This window comes from Tinamus guttatus, unplaced genomic scaffold (genome assembly GCF_059628265.1).
Source record: "Tinamus guttatus ecotype Peru unplaced genomic scaffold, ASM5962826v1 Tinamus_guttatus_pri_ptg000459l, whole genome shotgun sequence".
Classification (NCBI taxonomy): Eukaryota; Metazoa; Chordata; class Aves; order Tinamiformes; family Tinamidae; genus Tinamus; species Tinamus guttatus.
Genome location: NW_028288993.1, coordinates 4,572,203 through 4,597,079, shown reverse-complemented (window position 1 = coordinate 4,597,079; position 24,877 = coordinate 4,572,203). Strand labels below are relative to the sequence as shown.

Genomic DNA, 24,877 nt, shown 5'->3' with positions numbered 1-24,877 from the left:
AACACAGACAGATGCAGGGACTTTTATTCTAGCTCATTTATTCACAAAAAGCAAGCAGGGACTTGTCAGATTTTGAAGGAAGAAGAGTGACATATTGAAAAGACAGTGACAAAATAACACAAAAAAACAGGCCCACACCTGAATGGTGTATCTACCTACACTGTCACAGCTGTGCCCGGAATATACTGCCTGAGACTCCTAGGGAAGATTTCTCAGAGAGGGTAATGCTCTCTGATTACTAATTTCCACAAAATAAATAAACACTAAAAAAAAAAATCTTGCTGCTTATTATTACCTAATATTTTTCCTAGTTCTCCCACACTCTGTCAGCAAGGTCATTTGAACTGATGGTCTAAATCCTAAGCCATAAACTCTCACAACATGGAATGTATATGGCAGTTAAGTCCTGTCTGCCCATCTCCTCCTCCTTTCTTTCCTAAAACAACCTTTTCTGCTTCCTGAACAGTTTGATGTTCCCAAAATAAACGCCACTGTCTGCGGTGCCAAGCTGAAATCCAAACTTCCATGACATGGTAGTTGATATCTCTGAATTTCAGCTGAAACTGGGCTTTCCAGAATTCCTCATCCAGATATTAATTACTTCAAAAGTACTAAAGATAAACCTCTTAGGAAACTGAAACATTTCTAGATTCCTTCTGCGCTACTGTTTTGGAGGCTACTGTTGCAAGGTTAAGAAGAAGATAAATGTGCATACAGCAACAGCCACAAGACCCACAGGGAGCAAGTAGCTAGCATATGCATTTTCTTAAAATACTTAAGTCCCTATTACCAGTATTTTCCCTTCCCTATACAATAAGGGGAAGCATTCTTTTTTTTTCTAAATATTGCACAATATTCATGTTGAAAATCCCATCTACTAAATTATACTACTAAATAAGGCCTGCAATTTGTACTTTTTCTTTAAAATCTTGTTTATTAAAGGCTTTTAACATTGAACCCGCTGCTAGGTATGGTACATGCACAGACTGTAACCATAAATATATATATATATCCTCTGTATGTATTAAGCAGTGCAGTCATGCCAGAAGACTGTTAAGGTGTCCTAGCGCTTGGGATGGCCGCTCTTCTGAGCAGATGAGCTGCAGAGGCAGACGACAGAGCAGCAGCCTGTCTTCAGCTTTGCCCTCATTCTTCCCGATGGAAATACAAGGGCCACTAAGGAATGGGTACAGCTCCCATAAGGGGAGATCAATGAATCTGTTATACGAGGGATTCAAAACAAACAAACAACAACAAAGCACAATACAAACTCTTAAACCCTCTGTGCAGTCTGTCAAGGGGAACGAAGCAGTTCCCTGTAAACAGGAATCATTTTGGTTGTTACACCAAGCTCATTAAATTACATCAAACACCTGAGCCATTAAATTAATGACTTACTGGATGCAGTCTACCAACAGTATACAGGGAGTAGCTCTGAACAGATAGAGATTTTTTAAAAAAAGGAAGGAGCTTTCCATTTCTGATTTTTATTTTGTGTCAGGAAACCAAATAGCTGACAAAATTCCTAATTCCTTCTGAATAACTGTTAGGAAGGCTTTGAGCACAGCTCTGTGTTTTTTTTCTGATCTTGGTTCTTCTAACCTATATAAAAATTAACTTCCTAGAAGCCGAACCTGTGCCACTGTTTATCGAGAGGCGGTGAGCAACCGCGCTGCCCGCGAGGCCGCGGCGGTGAGCAAAGGTCACAAGGCTGCAGGAAATCAGCCGCTTTTCACCCAAGCTCGGGGAACTTCCTGCTGCGCTCCTGGCACCGCGCTGCTTTCCGTGTCCGGAGGAACGAGCCGAGACACTCACTGCCCTGCGCTTCATCCCCGTCAGCCACTCGCTCCCAGCTTCCCTGAGGCTTAGCAGGGTGCAAGGCGGGCACCCCCGTCGCTCCACAGCTGCTAGCACGGAAGCTCCGAAAGGTGTTCCCGCTATTCCAGGAAATCCTTCCTCCTCCTCAGGAGCCACCGAGTCTGGCACAATAACACACACTGCACAACATTCAGCCTTTTTACTCCTCCAACTTTAGGACTTTTGCCAAATGCAGAGCACTATTAGTCAAACTCCCGCTTCAGTATCTTCATGTAAACTCAACACAGTGAGTGATACTGTAGTCAGCCGCTGGGTTCATCACACACTAGCTACAGCGTAACAACAACGTATCTCCCTACCTGTCATCACCTGCTATCTTATCTCTTCACTCCCATCTTACCCTTTTGAATTTGGCCAGTTATAGACTGCTATATCCATTAAATTAAAAATTTTTATCTCTAAATGCTTTCCACTTGCACATGTGTATATATGGACTCATATCACTCTGCTCTCATCCCACATTCGCCTATTTTCATTGTCATACTGAGGCAATCTGTAGCCATGAAAAATACTTGGATTCTTCTGCTGAGAACTGTAATCCTAGAAATATTTCTCATGACACATGCTGCTTTAATAAATAAAATTACTTTCACTATTAATTTTCTTCTTTTCATAAAGATGAAAGTTATAGTAAATGACAGTAATGCCAGGTAAATTGAAACCACCTCAGCTGCAGAATGAAACCAGGGTTTCAGAAAGGTGGTATGATCTGTGCATCTAATGGTAGATGATTTTGTATTCACTGACTGCCATTTGGCTCCTTTAGCCTTCAGAGTAAGGTTAGTCTTTTTACAGAGACAAAGTATAAGAATGAAAAAACCCTCACTGTCATACCAGGAACATGGAGCAAACAAGTCTCATATTGAGCTAGAGCTGATGCAGACTGACAGCTGCCTCAAAAGCATCCTGGAAGCATCTCCTAAATGAAATGTATAGAAACAGAGGGAACTGCACTGATTAATGTCATGGAAATGTCTTAAAAATACCTAGTAGAAACATCTCATGAAAAATATACATTGGAGGAAAGAAAAACACTTCATCTTAGATATGTCACATATAGCTTCCTAGGAAAACTATTGAAGAAAAAGTTCTTGAGTCTGGCTATAGAGTCATTAAATTTCTATTCCTCAGAGTACTGCTCTCAAGTTTCAGAACAAAGGGAGAGGGTATATAGAGATGATGAAGTTCAACTTCAGACACACAAACACTACATGCCTGTTCACTCATCTGTCATTATTGTGCTCTTTACACTGAAACTAAATTTTAAAAGGACTTACGACAAAGCTTTCAGTCAAAGGCTAGCAGAAATTTTAGTAAAAAGGAAAATGCTGATGCCAGATAATTAAAAATTTAAGGTTTTACTTAGGTTTGCTTCTAGAAGCCTGAATTTACCTTTTTTGTTTGCTTTGTTTTGATCATGCATCAGTCTACACTGATGTAACACAGTTCTTACCATTTATTTCTACGATAGAGCTAGGATTAATAACTCATAGTAAGAAGCTGTAAGAACTAAGCTGATAATCAGATAGTAGACATACAACATAAAACCATACAAACTAAAGGCCTTTCATGGATCATTATCTTTAAAACTTTGCTCTCCTACTAATTTTGGTGTAACGTTAGTTTTTTTTTAATCATATCTAAACTTTTTTTTAAAGGAAAGAACCTAAGTTTAAACTAACCCCATAAAGTGCCTCAAGGTACCGCTCTGATCCATATCTGACAGTTAGCAGGTGGCAACATCAAATTATGGATTTATTCATTGCACTTTTGTAAAAGGACATTCTCCCCATAGTATTCCAGCAAACCTTTCAAATGCTGTTTAGAGTGAATAAAACAGCTGCTGCTCCACTTCTAAGATCCAGCTTTAAAACTAACTGCTTTTTATCCTGCAATACACTACACTAGAACCTTTATGACAGTCTCTCTTCTATAAGAACAGATCTTCCAATTATTTCAACATTATTTGTTCCCTTACCTTTGTCTAGAATTTCATCTACTCAACAAAAGAAGAAACTTTTCTTAGGGAAAGAGAATAGAAAAAAATTGCTGTTTAATATCCACTGGCACAAGCCATAGTTTTAAGCCCCATGCTTGTATCTCCAGGGATTTAGATTTATTGGCATCTTTACTAGCTGGGTCTTGGAAGCTTGCAAAGTTAGCCAGAAAGAACAGCGTGTATATATTGAGACAGAAAACTCTGTGAACGACGGACATTTTTCACTGATGAGTTCTGTTTTTCCAAGAGAATGAAGCGAAGCACTGTAAATAACATGCTGGGCAGAGGTTGAAAAAGTTATCTAGCTTTTTATAGCCAACTTTAAGACTTGATTGCTTACTGAGTTTCTGGTCTTAGTCCAATCACTACAAAAGTTTCACTTGCACAGTTAACTCCTTGCTTCCCTTTTTTGTGAGAGTTGGCATCAAGATTTGCGTGAGACAGAACCAATCCACGTGCACCAAACACATTCTTTCAGTTAAACTTTAAAAAGCCTGGGCAGGGGATAGAAGAGTAGAATTACATTAAATTTACGAATGAAAGAAATAGGTTAAAGAAGGAAAATGGTTTGCCCCTGGCCAAAGAATAACTGCCAAGGATAGAGTCAGAAAAGAAAATTTGAGACTGTCGTTATAAGAGTAAGTAGAATCACAGTTTATTTCTTCTTTCCCACTTCCTTCCCTGCCCCGAAACGGAACATATCTGCCATGCTAGACAACAAAAAACAGTCAAATTAATAGACTTAACTAAAACATAAAGATTCTCCAAAAGCTAGCTTGTTCTACCCAAAATATCTGCCTGCTTTAAATATGAACATTAATATAAATAAATTTAATACAGAAGTGCAGAAAAACACACTAATTCTCTTCCAAACGTTTACTATGGAAAAAATGATCCTTCATTCATGTTTTCCAAGAAGGGCTAAGGCTGTCCCCTCATTATGTATTTTAAGGAACCAAATTACCCCAGATCTAAGCTTTAATTAAAAAAAAAAAAAAAGTTACTAGATTTGACGCAACAATACCCTCCTGAATACAAATTCTGCTTACCCAAGGCAAACATACCTTCCTTAATCTGCAGGCAGGCGACACGCATTAGTTGGTATGAGCTCCCCTGTGCTCTGTGGTGCTGGGAACTCTGCACCTGAGCAATACGCAATTGCTGCACAGAGCAGGGAGAGCCAAAGAAAAATGGAGCAAAGTAAAGAAGAGCAGAAAGGACGAAAGACAAGGAACAAAGAATGGGAAGAGCTGATGTGGTTCCATTCTCCCAAACCTTTAATTTGACAGCATATTGCAAAAGATGAAGAGACAGTGATTAAGATAACATACATGTCCTTTAGCCTAGCCTATAATCACAAAATTAGCTGCAATTCACAGAGCTGATTTTATTTACAAATCAAGTCATAGAATTATAGAAGAGTTTCGTTTAGAAGGGACTTCTGAGGAGTTTTCAGTTCATTCTTTAGAAGCTTTCTGTACTCCTATCTCTTTACCCAAAACAGAACTGGTTTCCTCACACAGCTGAGCAAAAGTTTCATAACGATATTAGGCAGGAGTGGAGGAAAAGCAATGGAATACTTACTAAGATCACAGAGAAAGCAAGCTAAGCAGGTAGGCTGTGAAGGCAACATATTGCCAACAGGGTACAGCAAGGTCACGGGTTATCTCTCGATAAGCAGAGGAGTTGGGTGACCTACACAGCCCTCCCGGCAGGTCCCTGGCAGCACAGTGCCTCCTAACAGCTCACCAGGACACTGCTGGCCCCGCGCTACTCTCTGCGTTGCCAGACCATTTCATTGAGCAGCTGGCTCTTCCTGGCAGGTGACGAAAACACGCATCAGCAAGATGGCTTTTACTCAACCTCTGAACACTGCATGGTCAGTAAAAGCAAGCAGGAAGAAGCTGCAGTCACTGAATGGCACTAAGTGGAAGACTATCTTGTTCAGAGCTGAAATCCTATATGCAGTGAAGAACACAAGTATTTTATGGCTATGTTATAAACAACAAGCCATCTACTGAAAAGATTGAAGACAGTTCTATTTTTTAAAGTAGGAAGAACTTAACCATCCCCTAAACAGATGTTTCTATCTTCCTACCATATTAAGATGCATAAATACATTCAACCATTACACTATTGTTACTATTTTGTTTTAAATAGAAACTTAAAAACAAGGGCAAACTCAAATAACTTCACACCCTTGTGATTTTATCCTTCTGTTTTTCTCTTGGCTTGGCATCCTCTTATGCTCATTTTCACATGGATTGTTAAAAGTGCTAAAAAGATCAGTATTTGTTCAGAAAATTGCAACCGATCATGAACATGCTCAAATAACCATTAATTCTCTTGACATCCCCATACATGGCTAAACCCGGAGCCTCAGTAGACCGAGACAGAATCTCAGCACACATGGATAGATAAAAGTACCTTCAAGTTCTCTGTAATCTGATTCAAGCGGTGCTATTTCTCCCAGAAAACAAAAGTTCCCTGTCGCAGATGTCCAGGAGCTGGGAGTGCACTTGCCAGTTGCGAAGACAGACACCATTTATGAGTAGGAGGAGAGTAACCCAGAGCTATTCCCACTCCATGGCAGAGATCAATTATCCCTAACAGTTTACAGCCTTGCACATGAATGTCTGAATTACAGTATATTGTGTGCATGCACAGCAGACATGAAAATATGCAGGGAACAATTACCAAAGATGGACATCAAGATCTGTATTACAACAGATTATTATTACCTCCTCCCCTGAGAATGTGCCAGGAATATACAAATACTGTATAATAAACCATATGGAGAAGTTACTGATACACTGAGCTCAGCCATCAAAACACTTTTTCCACAATCACCACCCACCCACAGACTCATGAATACCATCATCTGTGCACAGAGTTTAACTTTGTTTTATTAATAGTCACAGGATATCTGAACCAAAAAAGCACCCTACTATATAAAGCAATATATTTTTTTCCTGGTAAATTGATTTCTAATTTAGTTACTATAGAAACCATTCTGGAGATCTCAAGAAAATAAAAGCCTCTATTTACACACACACATGTGCACACACACACGGATAGGAAGAATGCTGGAGAGTCCTTGTACATGCAGGTTATGAAGAAATGTGTAGCTGTCCCAAGAGAGACTTGGGGACTTATTGACAGAAACACAGCTGAAACTCCTGCGGGTCTAAGTGCAACAATCATCCACACAATGATTCCTCCCCATCACGGGCAGGGCAGCGGACATGCAGATACCTCTGGTCCTAGCTGCCATCAGGGCTGTTTTCTTCTGTTTGAGAAGCAAGTAGGTTCAGTAACCCAGAGGGCATCTTTTTCTTGGAATGCAAAAGAGAAGTTCTGTGCATTCTGACATTCTTCTAGCATATCAGACAAGAAGGTATCCGGACTAAGCAAACATGCCTTTTTTCCTCTCATCCTGAAGCCAGCAACAGATAATTTCAAAGAAATTTTAGCCATAGCTCAGTGACAGCTAAAAAATTAGGCAACAGAATGGGACACACAGACTCAGACCTGCAGTCCTGCAGTAAAACTTAAGAGGAGACAGCTTTACCCCAGGTTATTTCTTTTCATACAGCGCTCTCATAAACATTTCATAAATAATTCTACTAGGAGTATGCATGATTTACAGAATGTCTGGAAAGAGAAGGCTGGTTCAGTCCCTACTAGTCTTTGACCCACTAGCTTTCCCTCTCACATGCTGTTGTTTGAGTCAGCTGTAATTTCAACAACCCCAAATCTTCTATATGAGAGGTTAAAAGCACTAAATCTACTACTTCAAAAAGAAAAGGCGTTCAATAGTAAAGTATCTATAGAAAGCCATTTAGGCATTTATTTAACTTTTTCATGTCATGAAATGCAAAGAGTTCCCAAAAAATTAAACCAAATGTGTTGCATGGAGACAAACACTTTAAGTGTTTAACAGACACTTTTTTTATTATTACTTTATTATTTATTTCATGTTTATCCAGAAGCAAAGTGTTTCTATTAAAAACCACCCTGAAGCTTAGGAAATCTCTCTAAAAGTTGGGCACTTGCTTTTTCAGATTAGATGTGCTTGTGTATTTGTGTAGAGCTCTGTAAAGTTCTATTTTATCACCTGATTCTGTATGTGAAGACGCTAGTGGGGACAGTGGGCTGCAATACCATCTGTATGCAACGGATGACACACGAGTCTGTATTCTCAGCTCTGACCCAGATGGTGCCGCACATTTGCTTTCCCACTGCCTGGCTAAGAGCTTTGGATGAGAACAAACTATCTGAGGTTTAACCCAGGCAAAATCAATGCAATGTGAGCAATTTTTTTCCCAAGTTGTTCACAGATTTGGGTTTGTACATTTCTGGAATGTCAGATGACACTAACAGCTTTTTTTTCATGGGCATTTGTAGACATGTCTCTCTTGGATCTGGGTTTTCTCCCTATGCTCTGTCTGTGTCATCTGCACTGGATTACTGCCATGTATTCTACACGGAGCATTATTTCAAGAGGGCTTTGAAAATGCACCTGGTAGAAAACGACACCAAAATATTCTATCATACTAAGCTCACAACGCATATTGTGCCTGTTCAACAGCAAGACTACATGACACGTCGTCAGGAGAAGTCAAGACGTTAGCGCTGACTCACAAAGCCCGCACCAACCTTTAGGCAGTGCGAGGCACTCCATGTGCTAGTTACACTTGTCACCAGAGCTGAGACGCTCCCGAGACCGAGCGTCCCCAGGCTGAAGTGCCTCCAGGCTGGAGGCAGCTTTCTGCACAAAGGACTCCTGACTAGCACTGTCTTCATCTACTGGCAGACCTAAAGCCAAGCGCACCATTTTCACCATTTTCTCACAGTACTACCTGTATGCTGCACTGGTGTGTACCTTCTGTTGAAGATTATCTTTTACATCAAAATGTTTTATTTCTTATTAAAGAAAATTAATATAAAATTAAGGGAAATACTTGTAAAATTAAAAAATATATATATTGCACAGGTGTCTAGTATCTGCACTAGCATTTTCATCCGTCAGTGTAAAAAGAGATTGCTATCTAGAGTCAGGAACAGCACTTTTTTAAAATACAGGAAACATCCAAGTATGGAGATGATGGCATCTATCTTTAAATTAAATTCTCTAACCTTGATGCACAAAAATTAGATGTGAAATACGTCAACCACTGGTCTCTCCTAATGTGGTAATTCACATTTTCAAGTAGAAACACTCCTTTACACACATTGCTTCGTTCTTCAGCGCTTGCTTCCCTCACATGTGAAAATCTAGAATGCTCTTGACACTTTACCCTGCAGTAATGAACAAGTTACCCTTCATCAAGCAAAGCTAACACTTAACTTTAAGAATACTTAATAATTTCATTAACTTCTTTGTGAATACTTGTATTAGTTGGATCAGAGCCAAGACACCAGCCTGAGGAGTTAATGACTGACTCTGTGGGACCCTTGCAGATACTGCAGGGAAAAACGGGTACAAAGTCATGCTGTCAGTAGCCAGATCACAACTGTTGGGTCTAAACCTTGTCAGGCTGACAGTATTTATTAATCCAAGCTTTTTGGAAAGAAGACGGAATGAAATAGAAGGGTTTTTTTCCAAACTGATCCAGGATACAGTTTGGAATCACTGTATTTCTTAGCTCTTAAACCTCGCTGAGGGTTACATTCAAAGGATAGCACATTTAATAGAGTTTTGTAGAGAAGTGCTAATTAACACCATACAGAGCAATGAAGATGGATGTTAGCAGGTGCAAAATGGAAATAAATGCCACAGGAATTAAAAATATTAAAACAGAGCTAGGAACATAACACTGGATAGATAAGCAGAGACTTAAATTCTATCATTGCAGTCACAGGCAATCAGAGACACGTAGCTCAGAGATACAAGGCAGAGCATCTCCAGGCCCTTTCCACACACCACAAGCCACAAAACATCCAGCAAATCCTATCACAAACAAGCAGAAGCCATAAAAACCAGAACACATCCCAGCAAAGCAGGAGATACTAAAGACAACATTGAGATCTTAAGTCTCCAGGACAGCAGGGAGCTTGCTAGATGAAAGAGCTCAGATGAGCACACAACGGGCAGCCACCCTGAGCAAGGCAGAGATGCTGCTGGCGGCGTAGACCCCGCGGCGCAGGGGCAACGAGCACGGCCGAGCCGTCACCCTGCGTGCCGGGAGCCTCTTGCTGCGGAGCCACTGCCAGAGCTAAACGCAGGACGGTTCCTTCCAACACCTGGGATTTCTTGGAACTAGTTTCAGCTTGTTCCAAGCTGCGCAAGTCTCACTGAGACCAAGCAAACACAGCAGAGAATAATTAAGAGAAACAGACTCCGAATTTTTATAGAGGTCTCAACCACCACACGTATCGTTAGCAAATATATGGTAAACATCATACAACTGGGAACCCCTAGTGCTTTCCTCTCTGTTTTTTAAGCCCCTCCGGAATAAACCCTCTCCGCATTCTCCTTCAGCAGGGAGAACCTCAGCAACCTCCTCCCAACACAACCCTCTGGGCGGCTCGCTCAGTGCCCCGTGTTGAATCCCACGTTGCATCCCTTGGCGAACGACGCGAAGAAGCAGCCCCAGCTGAGAAAGTGCTGCCACGGTTATCAACGGTGTAAACTTACGTTGAAGAAATTGGTCTTGTTTCTCTCGCAGAAAAGGCCCTGTGCTGGCATGTGCTTCAGCTGCTGCCAGGGGCTGCCGCTGCCCAGCAGCACGTCACGGGCCCACTGCAGGTTCTGTGGGGAAGAGCAGGGCATGTGAGTCACTCAGGCTCTGCATCTGCACCATAGCTACAAGTACTGCACGTCCCCTGGCTTTTATTCATTAACCAACAACCTCCTTTCTCATTTTCCCAGGAGCTGCTGTGTGATAGTTAAAGCTTTGGTTCAGATGCTGTTTGGATTTGGTGATATCCCTCTGCGGAACCTTTCTTCAAACTGACTTGGACTTTTTGTCATTCCCTTGAGATCCACCATCCATCTCCAGGCACTTAGAGAAATCTGACCTGTAGATGCATCTAATGCATCTTATTCTTCTCTTTAATGTTAAAAGTTAAATTATAGCTATAAGGATAAAATTTTCTGCACAAAGCTACATGTTTCTCCTCAAACATTGGAAGGAATTGTCAGTGTGTTCTAGAGCTTTCCTGCATACACCAAGGCCCCTCACAGACCACTCTGGCACCCTTGGACTTGCCCTCTTGCCCCTGCCTACAGCAGCCCCTCTGGGGTGCCCAAGCTCTCCTCCCATGGCCAACACCACCACACTGTTTGCAGCTCAAAAGACACATCCCAGCCAGCTGGCAGGCCAAACAGATGAGGCAACCTTTCAGCTTCAACTGCAGATGATGTTACCCTCGAGGAGCTCAGCGTGTGACATGAGCATCTCTTGTGCAGGGTGGAACCTAGGAACAGCTGTTGGCCCTGGGCAAAACACGCTGCTCAGGAGCGCTAACACCTGGGCCAATTCTTAATGGTCAGGTTTCACTGACAGAGGCTTCACTTCACTTCAGTGGCTTCATGACTCCATAGCTGAGCATTAGACTGGCTTTTTTTTTTTTTTTTTTTTTTTTAGAAGATGATAGTTTTAATATAGAAAAGATAAAAGAAACGGGAAGATACTTTGTTCAATAGAGGCAAATGACAGTGTCGAATTCCAATTTGCATTAGCTGGAGATCACATCTGCAAACCAGAAATTTTTATTAATCAGAAGTGATTGGAAGCATAAGGAGATTCTACTAACCCTGAAAACAGAACTGCAACAAAAACAAAAAAAACGCTTGATGTTTGTGCTTCACAGCTTAATGAACTGTAGTGTTCATATGTGCTCATATGAATCTTACAGCTAAAACTATCTTAAAAAAAAAAACAAAACAAAACGGAAAACTTTGAGATACCACCGCCACAGACTATATATAAATCCCAGTCTACATGTTATTTTCTTGTTTTGGTTAAGATATGGTTATTATTTATGAATCTAAGTTTTATACTGAAAGATATCGTTAAGTGTAGTGTCGTGTTCTTGGGACATGCTATGTACATTATACTGAGTGTCCATATGCATGTATTTGCTACATATAATTCGTTGGCTCTTATTGAACAAGATCATGACCGTAACCTAGCTAGGAGCAAAAAAGATCCTTCAGACAAATGGAGCAATTACACGGTAACTTCACACAATCAAAACTAATGGGAATAAAAGATGTAGTTACAGATTTTCCACTGCCCTTCTTAAATCAGCATGATCAGTTATTCCCTGTAAATACGCCTGAGCAGGTCTCAGCTCATTACATTTCACAGTCTGCTCCACTCAGTTTTTAGCCGATGGAGTTATTAGGAGTGGGTGAAGGGAGCCAGGACATAGCAAAAGGGATTTATTCTTCTTGGCACACTGCTTGCCAATCTGAAGTGCTGGATTTAGCTGGCTGACTCAGGGCAATTACAGAGTACTCTTTCCAGTTCAGCAATTGCCTCCCACATCCTCATCACCCCAAGAGTCAAAGGCAGGATGACTGACAGCAACTTGCAGAAAAGTTTACCTGCATTGTCAGAATGAAAAAGGAAAATCTCTCATGGTCACAAAAGTGGAAATCTGAATCACCACAGCGATGGATATCCCTTAACTCCATGGTGTCAAAAGCCACCTCTACCTAACCCAGGAATTCAGAAGTGTTGCTGAGAGGTCTACAAAACATATAGGCTTGGTCTCATTAAGAACTAGTGCAACAGTATCAAGCAAAAGTAGAATAAACTACTGAGCTTGAAGGTTCATTTTAGGTGAATCATTACAATCCTACTGTTTCTAATCAAAACACTTAGATATATTCAGCTAACATATTATGTCTGTCTGTAAGTGTGCCTATAGATTAAGTGTATATGTAATTGGTAATTTTTGTGTGCATTATGTCTAGTTTGACTGAATAGTTGCACAATATTGACTTTATATTATACCTGACATAATCCATGTAGTGTCAATTAGAAAGACTTCCACATTAAAGTAATTATCAACACAACTACCATTGTCTTCCTAAAAATGATGATGCAAAAAACACATTCCCAGTACAGTGAGGCAGGCCTGGGTGTCTCTCTTGTAAAGCGCATCATGGTTACCGGCCTCTGGACTTAGACTGATTCATGCAGTTTAAGGCTTATGATACTATCTCAGTCCTGTCAATGAATGATTAATATTATAAAAGCTACAGATAGAACAACATGGCAGTGAATTCATAATGTCTTGCTGAACCAAAATTCATAACCTCATCTTGTAAATGTAGAAGAGGACATTTCACCCGAAATAGTATTAAGAGCTATATAATGCACAGCATGATACTGGATTTTTTTCTATTTTTTTTTAATTACTTGACAAAACAGGTCAGTTGCCACCCTTCAGAGAGTACACTGGGATCAGCTAATGAACAGTACCAGTTTGTCAAGTATTCCAGTTTTCTACTACTGATATTACACCATGATGCTAGCAAATAACTGTTAAAAATCATTAGGGGCTCTGTTAATAGCAGGCATAATAGCAGATCCAAATTAAGAGAAACTAAGTCATACAAACAATATATGCGAGAAGCATCTTCAAGGATTTGAAAAGTATTTTTTGTTCCACAAAAAAAAGTTTTATAAGTATTTTTATTTCCTGACAATCTGCTGGTTGAATAATATCAGACCCACTCTATGTACCAAGCCATGACAAGAAGGCAAATATTCAGTTTTCCCAGAACTTGTTAATCATAGTGATGAACAACATCTTGCCATTTTGGAAATAAAAATCTAAGATCACAAAGGACAAAGAATGCTCTTCAAGCCAGACAGACAAGGTGAATGTGAAACTAAAAGCACTGCCTAAACTGGCAATGAAATAACTTCCGAAAATTCACCCTTGCTTTCTTGCACATTTAGTCGATATGAGAAAAATGCAGCTATGTACAAATTTGCTGTGATAACAGAATAATACAAAGAGAAATGGCCTCTAAAGAGTAAGCAGAATTTTGGGGATGGGAGGGAAGAAAACAGAATGCGTAGCCAAAATGTTGAAATATTTTCAAAAGGATGTTTAAAAGAATAAAAAAAAGCCCAATTGCTATTTTTACTAATCGCCGATCAGCAAAATCGGTAATAGTGTAACATGAGAGAAAACAGCTTGCATATGGAAAGCTTGTTGTTCTGTGCCCTGTGGAGACCTGCCAATCTTCTGCTTTCCTGGCCAACCACGAATTTTGGCCAGCAGTCTAAATTCTTCATAGAAATTCCTGGCACTGGCACATAAATGCTGAATTTTCCAACACGGCTATATGTATTTGAAAATTAATCTCAGCTTCCTAAAATTTACCAGCAATCTAGTCTGCCTCAACAGCAACTCAATCTGATCTATCTAGGTTTTTTTTTTTTCTGATGGGGTGGCATGGGGTGGGCTGTTAGCAGGATATCCAAGTATTCTTCTCACACTCGTCATTGCTGCAGTAGCTGCCTTTTGAGTTTTAATTTTGTTTAGCAATAAAAATCCCACCAAAGATATATCAGGGTATCATAATGTCAAAGGTATCACAGATATTTGACATAGCTCTAAGAAAAAACTTGAATCAGTAGTTTAAGAAAGAAAATTATGACTTCGTGCCAGTCTGCAGTGTACATATCTATATTAGCAGGAAGATATATTTTTTTAATGCTGCTGAGTGGTTGTTTATCATGCAGTAAAACTAATTTTAAAAGGACAGTAAAACCCAACAGTCCTAGTTTAATCTGATAACTACTGGCCTCAAACAGGCAAGATTCAAGTTTATTGAGTTCCAAAGGGAGAGAGATTTAGACAACACTGTGTTTCATGCTGAAAAACATCACAAATCACTAAGTTTATGTTTCCATGCAGAGAAAGAGATGAAGAGCAAAGGAAAGACATCAAGAGAAAAGAAACCGAAGAAAATATTTTGCAAGTAGTTCCTCAGGCAAGGACATGCTATTTGAATCAATTAATTGAAAACAGCAGCTTTTCTTTTTGAATGTTGATACACAATCATTTGTCAGCAACCGTAATGACAGATTGCAAGAATCCGCAGCTCCTCTTAATGATTAGCTCCATGAAGAAATTAACAACTGTCACATACAAACAGCATCAAAATGTTTCAAAACAAGTTTTCCTAAAAAAATGGTCATATTTTTCTGGATAATCACTGTACAGCAAAATGAAATGTTCAACACCCTCCGCTTGATCGCTGATACATGTTGCTGCTCAGTTTGAAGCAGTGCTATTGATATGTTTTCTATCATAGGTACTAAGTGGTTTGATTTGTTTCCAGTCCTGCAATACAGGGGGGAAAATTCAATTCATAAAAGCTTTGATACAGGCTGGGAAGAGAATTCAGGGAGAAATGCATTGCAGGATGCAAGGTGACACAACATTTTCAAGTACGAAATTTGTTGTCAAGTTTTTTTTAAAAAAACTTGATTCACTATTAGTCAAGGAACTGATAAATCTGGATTTACAATTTGTATACATTTGACTAACTAGTATTTCAGAAAGACAAAGGATTAACATAGCAGAAATACAAAAAAAGAAAAATCACACTTCCTGCAGAGCAAGTTCTATAGCATCAACATGCAGCAGGTTTTACCAGACTCCTGCAGTGATATCCAGCTACCATTTATTACAGTGACCAAGACTTGGTCACTGCCTTGGTTATGCCTTGTTTAAACCACTATCACAGGTCTGTGCACAGCAGGATTTCTGATTGACTTTCATTCTATGATTTCTAAACAGCAAATAATCGTCATATTCAAGGCAAAAATACAAAGCAAAGGAGCAGAAGAAAAAAAAAAAGGCAGTATTCCACTTTTGAGTATTTTGAGCCATATTTCTGTCAAGCCCCATTTCTTAGTACAACGACTGTTCAGAAATGGTTAGGATTTTATACCTAAACAGTCATCAGGTAGCTGTACTAACCCTCTGCACAGTATTAGGTAAAGCACATGTTCCTAAGAGATGAATAGAATGCATGTAGGTGTTAAGATCTTGGGCCTTCCCCAACTGTATGATGGGAGGTAGATGTATAATAATTATATTTCAATGGTAGCTTTATATTAGCTTCTTTTTCTGGATTGCACCATAATAGTCCTTTCAAAACAAACTGGAATCCATTTAGAGTCCTATGAAAATACTGCTGATTGACTAAAAAGTATCATTTCAGAGAAACCACTCTATTTCCTTATGACTAAGATGCACTACCCTAAACTATATAGTAACATGAGACGCCACAAATGCAGCAAGAAATCTAGTGCTTTTATTTGCTACAAACTCACAAAACCATCAAATCTTACACGTTAAAGACCAGACTAACACCTTATGTGAGTTAAGGCAATTATTTCTTTGATCTGGCACTAGGGAAACTTTCATTCTATAGAAAATTATCCAAGATGCCCAGAAAGCATGTCTGTGTCACATGATGTGCTTTTACATGAATACAGATGAATTTCTGCCTTCAAGTCACTTTTCAGTCCACTTTTTTAATAAATAGCTACTGCCATTTTTACAAGAACATCACACGTGATATATCTGAAGGCTATTTCTTTGCTGAATGACAAAAAAATTAGTTCAATTAAAAAAAAAAAGAATTTCCTACTCATCTGGTCTTGCCCATGAATCATAAACAATGCAGGAGCAGCAAACTTTCCAAAGCAGAGCTTCAACCCAAACTGGAGTAAACAAACTGCATTTTAATCTTGCGACTCCTGAACCAACACAAATGGCAAGATGATTTACTTACTCAGGCAAGAAACCAACCAGCTGTTGCATCAGTGGCTGTCTTACCTTGTGTGTTTTGCTGTATGTGTAGAGATAAGCCAGTCTGTAGAGGCTCTTGTAGTGCTGGGGAAAGCGGCTGAGGCAGAGGCAGAAGGAGGTGATGCACTGCTCGGTCAGGAGCTTCCGCTGCTCCTCGAGGTCTGCTGGAAGGGATTGAGGAAATTCGGATGCATCTCCACAAGGTTCAGGTTTCCTTCTGCAGTCCCCCTGGGAGGGTGGGGGGATCGCAGCTTTGGTGGGGTTGCCAGAAGCAGACTGAGCATCCAGCAGAACTTTTTGGCCGGCGGGCTCAGCAGAATGGTGAGATTCTGAGTTCTCCAGCAGCTCTTCTGACTTTCCTGTAACTAGAACATTAACAGCAGACTGTATGACTGGATACACAGAATTATCCCACTGCTGCACAGCTTCGAACTTGAAAACGTATTACTACTCTTGGTGTTTAATAAAGAACTCATCTTCAGCTCATTAACAGAGCCACGTACTGAGCTCTCTGCCTTCTTTCCTCGGGACTTTTCCCCGAGTCAGCTTATCCAGCACACAATGTATGCAGCGTTGGAAGAGAACAGGAGCAGAAGAAAAACCCGTCACAGACTTTTACTGTCTTTGCTTGGATAATGAACCTCTTGCAGTAGACTCTGTCTCCCAATGGGCCACTAAACAAGGATTACTTTGCTAAAGCCTATTCCCTGATAAAGCTGAACTTGAAGACGATAATGTTTTCCAGGCCAGAAAATATTCAAAAATGCTTAGAAAAAAAAAAATCTGTTCACCATCACTTCACAGATAGCATTATGGTATGAATCTTCAAGCATTTCCTAAAAACATTTTTTGTCAAGTACCTTATATATGGCAACTCTATAAGCCTTTAGTCTACAAAGGTGTTGCCTTACTTTTGGATCTTGTTGTAATTTAATTATGCCTTAGACAATTCAAACAAGTGGAATTTGTTTAGCAGCTCATGTAGCACAGGTAATGACAGCATGTTCAGCTATTTCCCATTTAATACATATACAGTGCACCTAAAAATATACAGGTATCATTTAAGTTTTTTAATACGTAACTCTGATATTTAATAATATTTAAGTCAGGAAAGTATTTTTCAGATATAACATTTGTTCTAATAAAAATCACTAATGCAAAACTGCATTGGACAATTTTCCAGATATACAGCTGGTGGCAACAGCACAACTTACTATAAATCTGAAGAATTGAATTCAACTTCCAAAAGGTTACTGGAATTAATAGAAATGTAAGCACAATTTTATAAATTTAGAGACTGAAACCTACTACTATACATGCACAGACATATCACCACAGATTTCCTTAACTCCGGCAAAACTGAAGTAAAATATTATTAAAAATAAACTACAAAAGTTTTTATATACATGCAACATTGATAAAAAAAAATAATTAGCAGGCACTTTTTTCCCAGTGAGATCAGTGAAATGAATCAAGGCTATTCACACACCTTATTTCACATATATGTGAAGGCAGAAGAGACTAAAATGTAGTCTTTGCTGCAGAAAAGGCTTACCAGCCCACGTTTCAAAGGGCACACAAGCCAGAAGCATGGGGAAAATTAATACAACAGTTTTGTTTTCCATACCTCTTACTCTAATGAAGCCCAGTTGCCCAGCTGTCGCATCCAACTGTACAAAGAGTGAGGGAAATTCCAGCTAATGGATACTGGAAGGTCTAATTTTCTTTTTTTTTTGGAAACATTTTTTTTCTGGAGGAATACGGAACACTAATATATTTTTTATGAGAAACTGTGGCAGACAGCAATTCCACTTCTCTATGGAGATAAAGTATCCAGTGGAATAAAATATCTAATTCTGCTACTTATGCTCTTTTAGGTAACGAATGTCAGTCTGTTACTGGGCCAGAACAAAAAGGGCATAAATATCAAAGGAAAGAAGGAAAGAGCCAAATGGTCAACAAAGACAGCAACTTAACAGATAATCTTCAGTACATAAGGATTTTAAATAAAGCAACTTGGGATGATGGCTATATGAATAATAAATAGCTCTAATTTCAAGCTACACACACACACGCAGCAATAATGTCTAATTAAAATGCTCACAGTGCAGCTTTTTTCAACACTTATGCATGCTGGAAAAAAACATTACAATTAAAATATACTAGCTGATCCTATCTATTAAATTGGTCATACTCTTTTCCTCTGTAGATCCCGGGGTCTCTTTGTGGGGTATCAGTGCATCAGCACAGGGAGCAGAAATCCTCTTCTCCGTGTAAGACTTCCTCAGGCTGTCTTGAGAACTGGCAGGCTCATTAAACATATCCTGCGTGGAACTGGAGTCAGAGAGCACTGCTGCAGTGCTGTCCTGACTCCTCTCTGCAAAACAGAGAAAGAAGAAATGTAGTTTCATCCCCATCAAGCTGCTGCTTGCATCTCGGTAACAGTAACATAGAACTGCACCCACTCTGCAAATCCCTTCCAAATGCAACACTAGATCCATAACCACCACCCATTCTGTTGTCAAAAAGGTATTTAAATTTGTTGGCTTCAAGATACTCATTATAACTCACAATTTTGCACTAAAAAAATGAAAACCCTGGGTCTTCCTTCATAAGGTATTACTGAACATTACTTTACGAGGGTGCTCCCCTCCCCAGTAGATTTCTTCCAAGAATATAACCCTGGAACCTTGTTCAACAAAGCGACATTTAAATGTGACAAGCAGTTGAGGACACTATTTCTGATGTTGCATCATCCTATCAAATTTTACTCTGCCATTTTCTTTGAAAAGCATCCTCTATATTTTTTTTGTGTGTCTCACACACAAAACCCATTTGATAAGGGAAATTAAAGACATCAATATTGGTAAAAAATACTTGGGAAGGAGAGAAAAAACTATTATTAGAAAGGACAAGACAGGATTAATCACTGATGTCATCTATCCTGCTTCTCTTAGATGCTGATCATTAAGTGTCCTGAAAGATAATTTCATACGGCAAATAAACAACCCAGAAAATTGGGTCTAGGACAGAGAACTCTTGGACATCAAGACACTAGACAGTACAAAAAGAAAAGTGGCACAGCCTTGACACATATCCTTGGGTGAGTATTATGGGCAAAGGTGTTGATCCACCAATAGCTGTTCCAGTGCAAGACAGACAGTTGTACAGGATTGTGACGAAGAGGGACAACAGTTGTAGCTTAGAATGTAGCTTAGAAAGACAACATGTTTCACCCATGTCTGAAAGCCACCTGATACAAGCAAGTCCATATCCACCAGGGACTGTCAGGGCAAAACTACATGACTGGAGAAAAAAAAAAAAAAAAAGAAATCTAATACCTCCAAGAGAAAGACACAAAGATGCATACATATTTTTCCTACTGGGATAGAAAACTGACATTTTTCTGCAATATTGCGCCAGCAGAGCTCAGCTTCCAAAGCAGATTTCCTGTAAAGGTCAGTGTCTCTAAATCTGTAGACCAAGATTAATTTACCATGGTAAATTAAGGTACACCTTTATTAAGATATATGAATTGCTTAACCAAGAGGCATGGTATAGTCACTGCCTAGGTAGTCCCACTGCTATCTTATTAATTAATTTTCTTGATATGATCAAGAAGCAAAATAAAAACAGAAAAGACTCTTGCTTGAGATGAGCTGCTAATTTAATTAAATCTCTTCCTTCCATCCAAATTGCACATGATCATGAGAGAAATAAGGGCCTCCGATGAATTTCGTTTATCAATATAAATCCCTCTGCAGACTTTCAACTTGCAGATCAGGTCTTGCTTATCAAGATTCCAAAAAATTGGAACAAAGTTTTATGAAATTCTTTGGCTTTTCATTGACACACACAGAAAATATCCCCATCCAATGAACAAAAGTATCTCAAAAAAAGAGTGGGGGAACAGTAAACTTTCTTAATTGAAAGTTTTATGGTTGGTTAATGATGCCAAATTTTCTATAGAAAGTATAGAATTACAGAGAATGAGAAGAGAAGGATTCTGAAGAGAGGTCAACCAAACTTCCAAACTTTCAATGACTCATTTATAAATTTTTAATAACATTCTGTGGTACAGATGGATACCACTGAACTCCCACTTCAGCAGTTACTTCTCAACCATTACAGAGAAAGTTTTCAGGGACTGGAGAACATAAGATATAATACCTGTCAGAGAATTTGGCAGAGATTAGTACTGAAAGTGATCTCAATGAGCTGGAGATGTGATCTTCAGAAATAGGACACAACACGGGCAAGCAGAACTTAGTGCATTTAGGTAAGAATACTCAAATGCACAAATACAGAATAATGAGCAAATAAAGACATAGCAAGTTTCCAGAAAAGCCCATGTATACACACGTATGAATTTACATGTGCCCATAGAACGCATGATAGCGGGTAATATCCAAAAGTTATCCAAAGCATCCAAAACTGGGAAAAGCAAAAATGGAGCATACTGAAACAGAATGAGCATCCAGTGCCATAGACTAGAACGGCACATGTTCAGTGGACATGAAGATTTAATTCTAAACTACAGGTGACTGAACTTTGAAGGTTAACTTTCATTTTACAAAATCAATTCTTTTTATGCATAGATATATCCGCTCCATCCTTGAAGCTTACTTAGTTTGGCATGAGTGACAGCTTGGTGCAAAAAGAGTCTTAAAGAACATTTTTGACTCATCAGAAAGTTGAGAACACCCATTTACAGAGACACACACAAAAAAAGTGCAGCATTGTAACATTTGCAGAATTACAGGACAACAAACTATGAAGTGGGGCATCTCCCATAGCATGAAGCAAGTGGCCTTTCCCAGTGAGGTATCATGCAGGTTTTGCCAATTATTAAAAGCAAGCCGTGACAGGTAAAAGCAGGAAGAGAATGCCTGGGGAACAGAGATTTGTGTAAAGGTTAGAGGCAGCACGGGCAATATTGGTTGCAAAAGAAATCAGGCAACGACAAACACAAAAATAGGATGACTACATCTAACTACACATAACATACTACAGACATGGGTGAAAACTTAAACCATAAGACGTTTCAATACTGCAGTAGTAATGTGAACTGCATATGTCAACTGCATACCATCATCACAATTTGCAACCAAATATCAATACAAAAGGCATATGCAGAGAAAACAAAACAAAATCCTTGCAACAATCCTCCAGCTCACTTTTTAGAAGCCATATTTCTTCAGATTCCTTTTAATACTTTCATTGCTTTCTGCACTAGCTTCAGTTCTTAGTGCAAAATTTAGCTAAACTTAAACAGCTTGAAATCTGTACTCTGCTCCTTCTTTGATGACTGTAAACAGGCTGGATGTGTAAAGGAAGACAACGAGAAAGCCTGTTTTTATATTTAACACTGGCCATCTAGCTGTGCAAGGTAAATGTGGGAATAACCCACCTAAAGATAGACTGGGTAGCTGTGTGGTTCCCTTTTCCTCATGTTTCCTAGTTTTCTTTTCGTGGCTAGTGTTAGTCTAAATCTCAGGTGTCCACTATTAAATGCACATTGAGGGGGGCAGGGAGGACTGTGGGTGGGTTATAAAACAGCAACAGATGGGGTGACACCAGGAACGACAGGGTAACAGAAGGGAAGAAAAGATGCTGCTGAATGGAGAGACAAGAAAAGAAAAAAGCTGCTGCCTATTTTACACACATGACAGCAGCTAGTCAGCTGCACCTAACAGCTGCCACTCAGCAAAACTCCTCTCTCCTTGGAGGAGATTTGGGCTAACAGCTGCCATGAGGAGAAAGAAGTTTAGTTACTTTACAAGCTGTATTTACTGGTTCCTTCCTGGCTGTACAGTAAATTCTGCCTTGCTTGTACTGAAATAATTTGCTGCACTGGAAGGCACACTGGCAGAGATTTTGTTTAAAGAAAGAAAAATAAAGCTTATCTATATCATTGCATTTTCCAACAGGACCAAATACACCTCCCTCACTCCTGGCGGATGGTTGTATCACTAAGTGCTTCCAGTGTTGAGGTGTTCCAGTATTATACCCTCTCCTGAGAATATATTTTAGCGTTTCATTTGTATTTGCTAAATGTTTCCTAAAATTACGCTAATACTATTTTCCTAATCCCCAGACTGAATTTTTCTTAATGCAATTTAAGCCTATTACCTCCTGTTCTGTCCCTCATGGGCAGGGAAAGCCAGAGATATTTTTCCCTCACTTGTAACTCTTCATACAGCCTTGGACACTGGTTAGGGAACGCTGCTATCATGCCTCCACTTTCTTCCCTAGACTAACCTTTCATTCCTAGAATAACCCAGTCTTCTCTCTCTGTCCTTGCAGGTCATATTTTCTTCAACTGTAGCACTTGAAAAGAAACAGGAGGCACCTCAGCAGCCTGGCTGAGCGGGATCCCAGTCACTGCTGAACTACTTTCGTTTTGGAGGGAGAGTCTATGCAGTTCTGTTGTTCTGTTTATACTGTATATGATCAACAACACTGATACTAGAGTAAGAGCAAACAACAGTATTACCAGGTCACAGTAAGAATAAATATCCAGGCTGAATTTGGGCCAAATTGTCTTGTCTGTGAACAGACAAAGAGATACTTTCAATTTCTGTCAGAATAGTAAGGAAAAAAATCTAGAGAGTATTTGAATGATGGATTTTTTTCTTGCTATTTTTAGGAATAATAAAATGGAAAAGCAGGCACCAGTCTTCTTCAGTGATGTGATTACATGCAAGATGTCAAGAGCATTTTACTTCAAAAGTATATATTTTAAATACAAGTAAAATGCAAATGCATGCAAAGGAGGACAGTATACGTAGTAATATAAAAGTGGAAGACTTCTGGGCGCTGCTCAGCCTGTTAGCTCTCCTTCCATCTGCAGTAGCCCAAGGCAAATATTTCAATTTCCTGGGGCTCCTCAGTGTGCCATATCCAGAGTTCGGTTTTGCCAGCAACTTGCAAGACATGATGAATGACAGAGTGCTTTGCAATTCTGCTTGTCATAGTTACACACAGCCAGCTCAAAGATCACCCCAACTTGGCTTCTTTGGGCAGCTGCCATTTCCAATTGCTGTGACAGCAGTGCTGCTACACGCCAACTAGCTAAGCCAGCAGACCCAAGAACAGCTCCTTCAGGCCTGACAGGTGGAGATGTTCCTCAGCCTGCACCTTCAGGCTCTGCTAAGGAGCCAGCTTTGCTCCATCAGGCAATTAGGATGCCACAGCCCAGAATACCTTACTTTGAGAGAATGCACTAATGGCAAATCCCTGAATATGCATCTAACTTATCTGTCTCCTGGGAACGTCCCATCAGTCTGCAGGACCAAAACAGATGTAGTCTTAGGCAGAACTGCTCCTCCTAGGACGCACTATTTAGAATATATTTAAATATTTGCTCTCTTGCTGTTTGCCTTGTCAAGAAGGTATCATAAGGCTAAATAATAGAAGAGTCTGACCACTGAGTAACTTATTCACATTAATAAATTACATATGATACCAAAACAGTGTAATGAATTACTTCAGATTGAAATGTAAGCATGGAGAAAATGAACATCTCTATACACAATGTAGTGAAAGGGCAGAAGGAACTTTTGCCAGTTCCTCCAAGAATTATCCATTAGGGAAAAAGGAAAAAATTCACCTTGCAGAGTTTCCAGGCATGTGCATGTTGGTTTCAAAACTGCATCAGTAAAAATATTTTTATGACTATTGTTCTTCCAAAAAAATGACCACAAGCCTGCAAGCAGCCCTCCCTCCAGAAATAAACTGGTTTCAAGCTGAGAACTTCTATGAGGCCTGTCATATTCTCTCAACACTAAGCTATAAATTGCAAATTAATTTGCTTATTCCTGAGTGCTGTATAGCAGATCCAGATGAGAAAACAAATTGCCAGAAGAGTAGACTCAGAATAAAACTTCTAGCCAAAAAAATAGTGTCAGGTTAAATAGTAACATAATTTCTAATATATAAGCGTATTATATTACAAAAGCTTTGCAGTAACACTGTGATAATGCCCTACCTTCTGGTTTTATAACCCAATTATTTATGTTAACACTTTATAAGATGAATTGCTAACCAGTCACTGTAAATGATAAAGAAAAAATTAAAAGATGAAATCTACAGGACTACCATGCAAATCACTGTGTTGATAACATGATACATTCAATGTAGTTGCCACCTGCCTTCTTCAAAAAGGATAATCCTGCCTTCTTTTGCATTTTTTTTTCTTCG

The 24,877-nt window shown here is 39.4% G+C and overlaps 1 protein-coding gene across 1 annotated transcript in view; it reads right to left on the bottom strand.

The window, feature by feature from the left end:
* CABIN1 (calcineurin binding protein 1) overlaps positions 1–24,877 on the bottom strand; it is a 96,575-nt gene that overhangs the window by 48,429 nt on the left and 23,269 nt on the right. The window contains exons 26-28 of the mRNA XM_088532373.1: positions 18,870–19,052; positions 16,703–17,040; positions 10,518–10,631 (exon numbers count right to left, since the gene is read on the bottom strand). Coding sequence (XP_088388499.1) covers positions 10,518–10,631; positions 16,703–17,040; positions 18,870–19,052 — 635 coding nt within the window. The remainder of the gene's footprint in view (positions 1–10,517; positions 10,632–16,702; positions 17,041–18,869; positions 19,053–24,877) is intronic.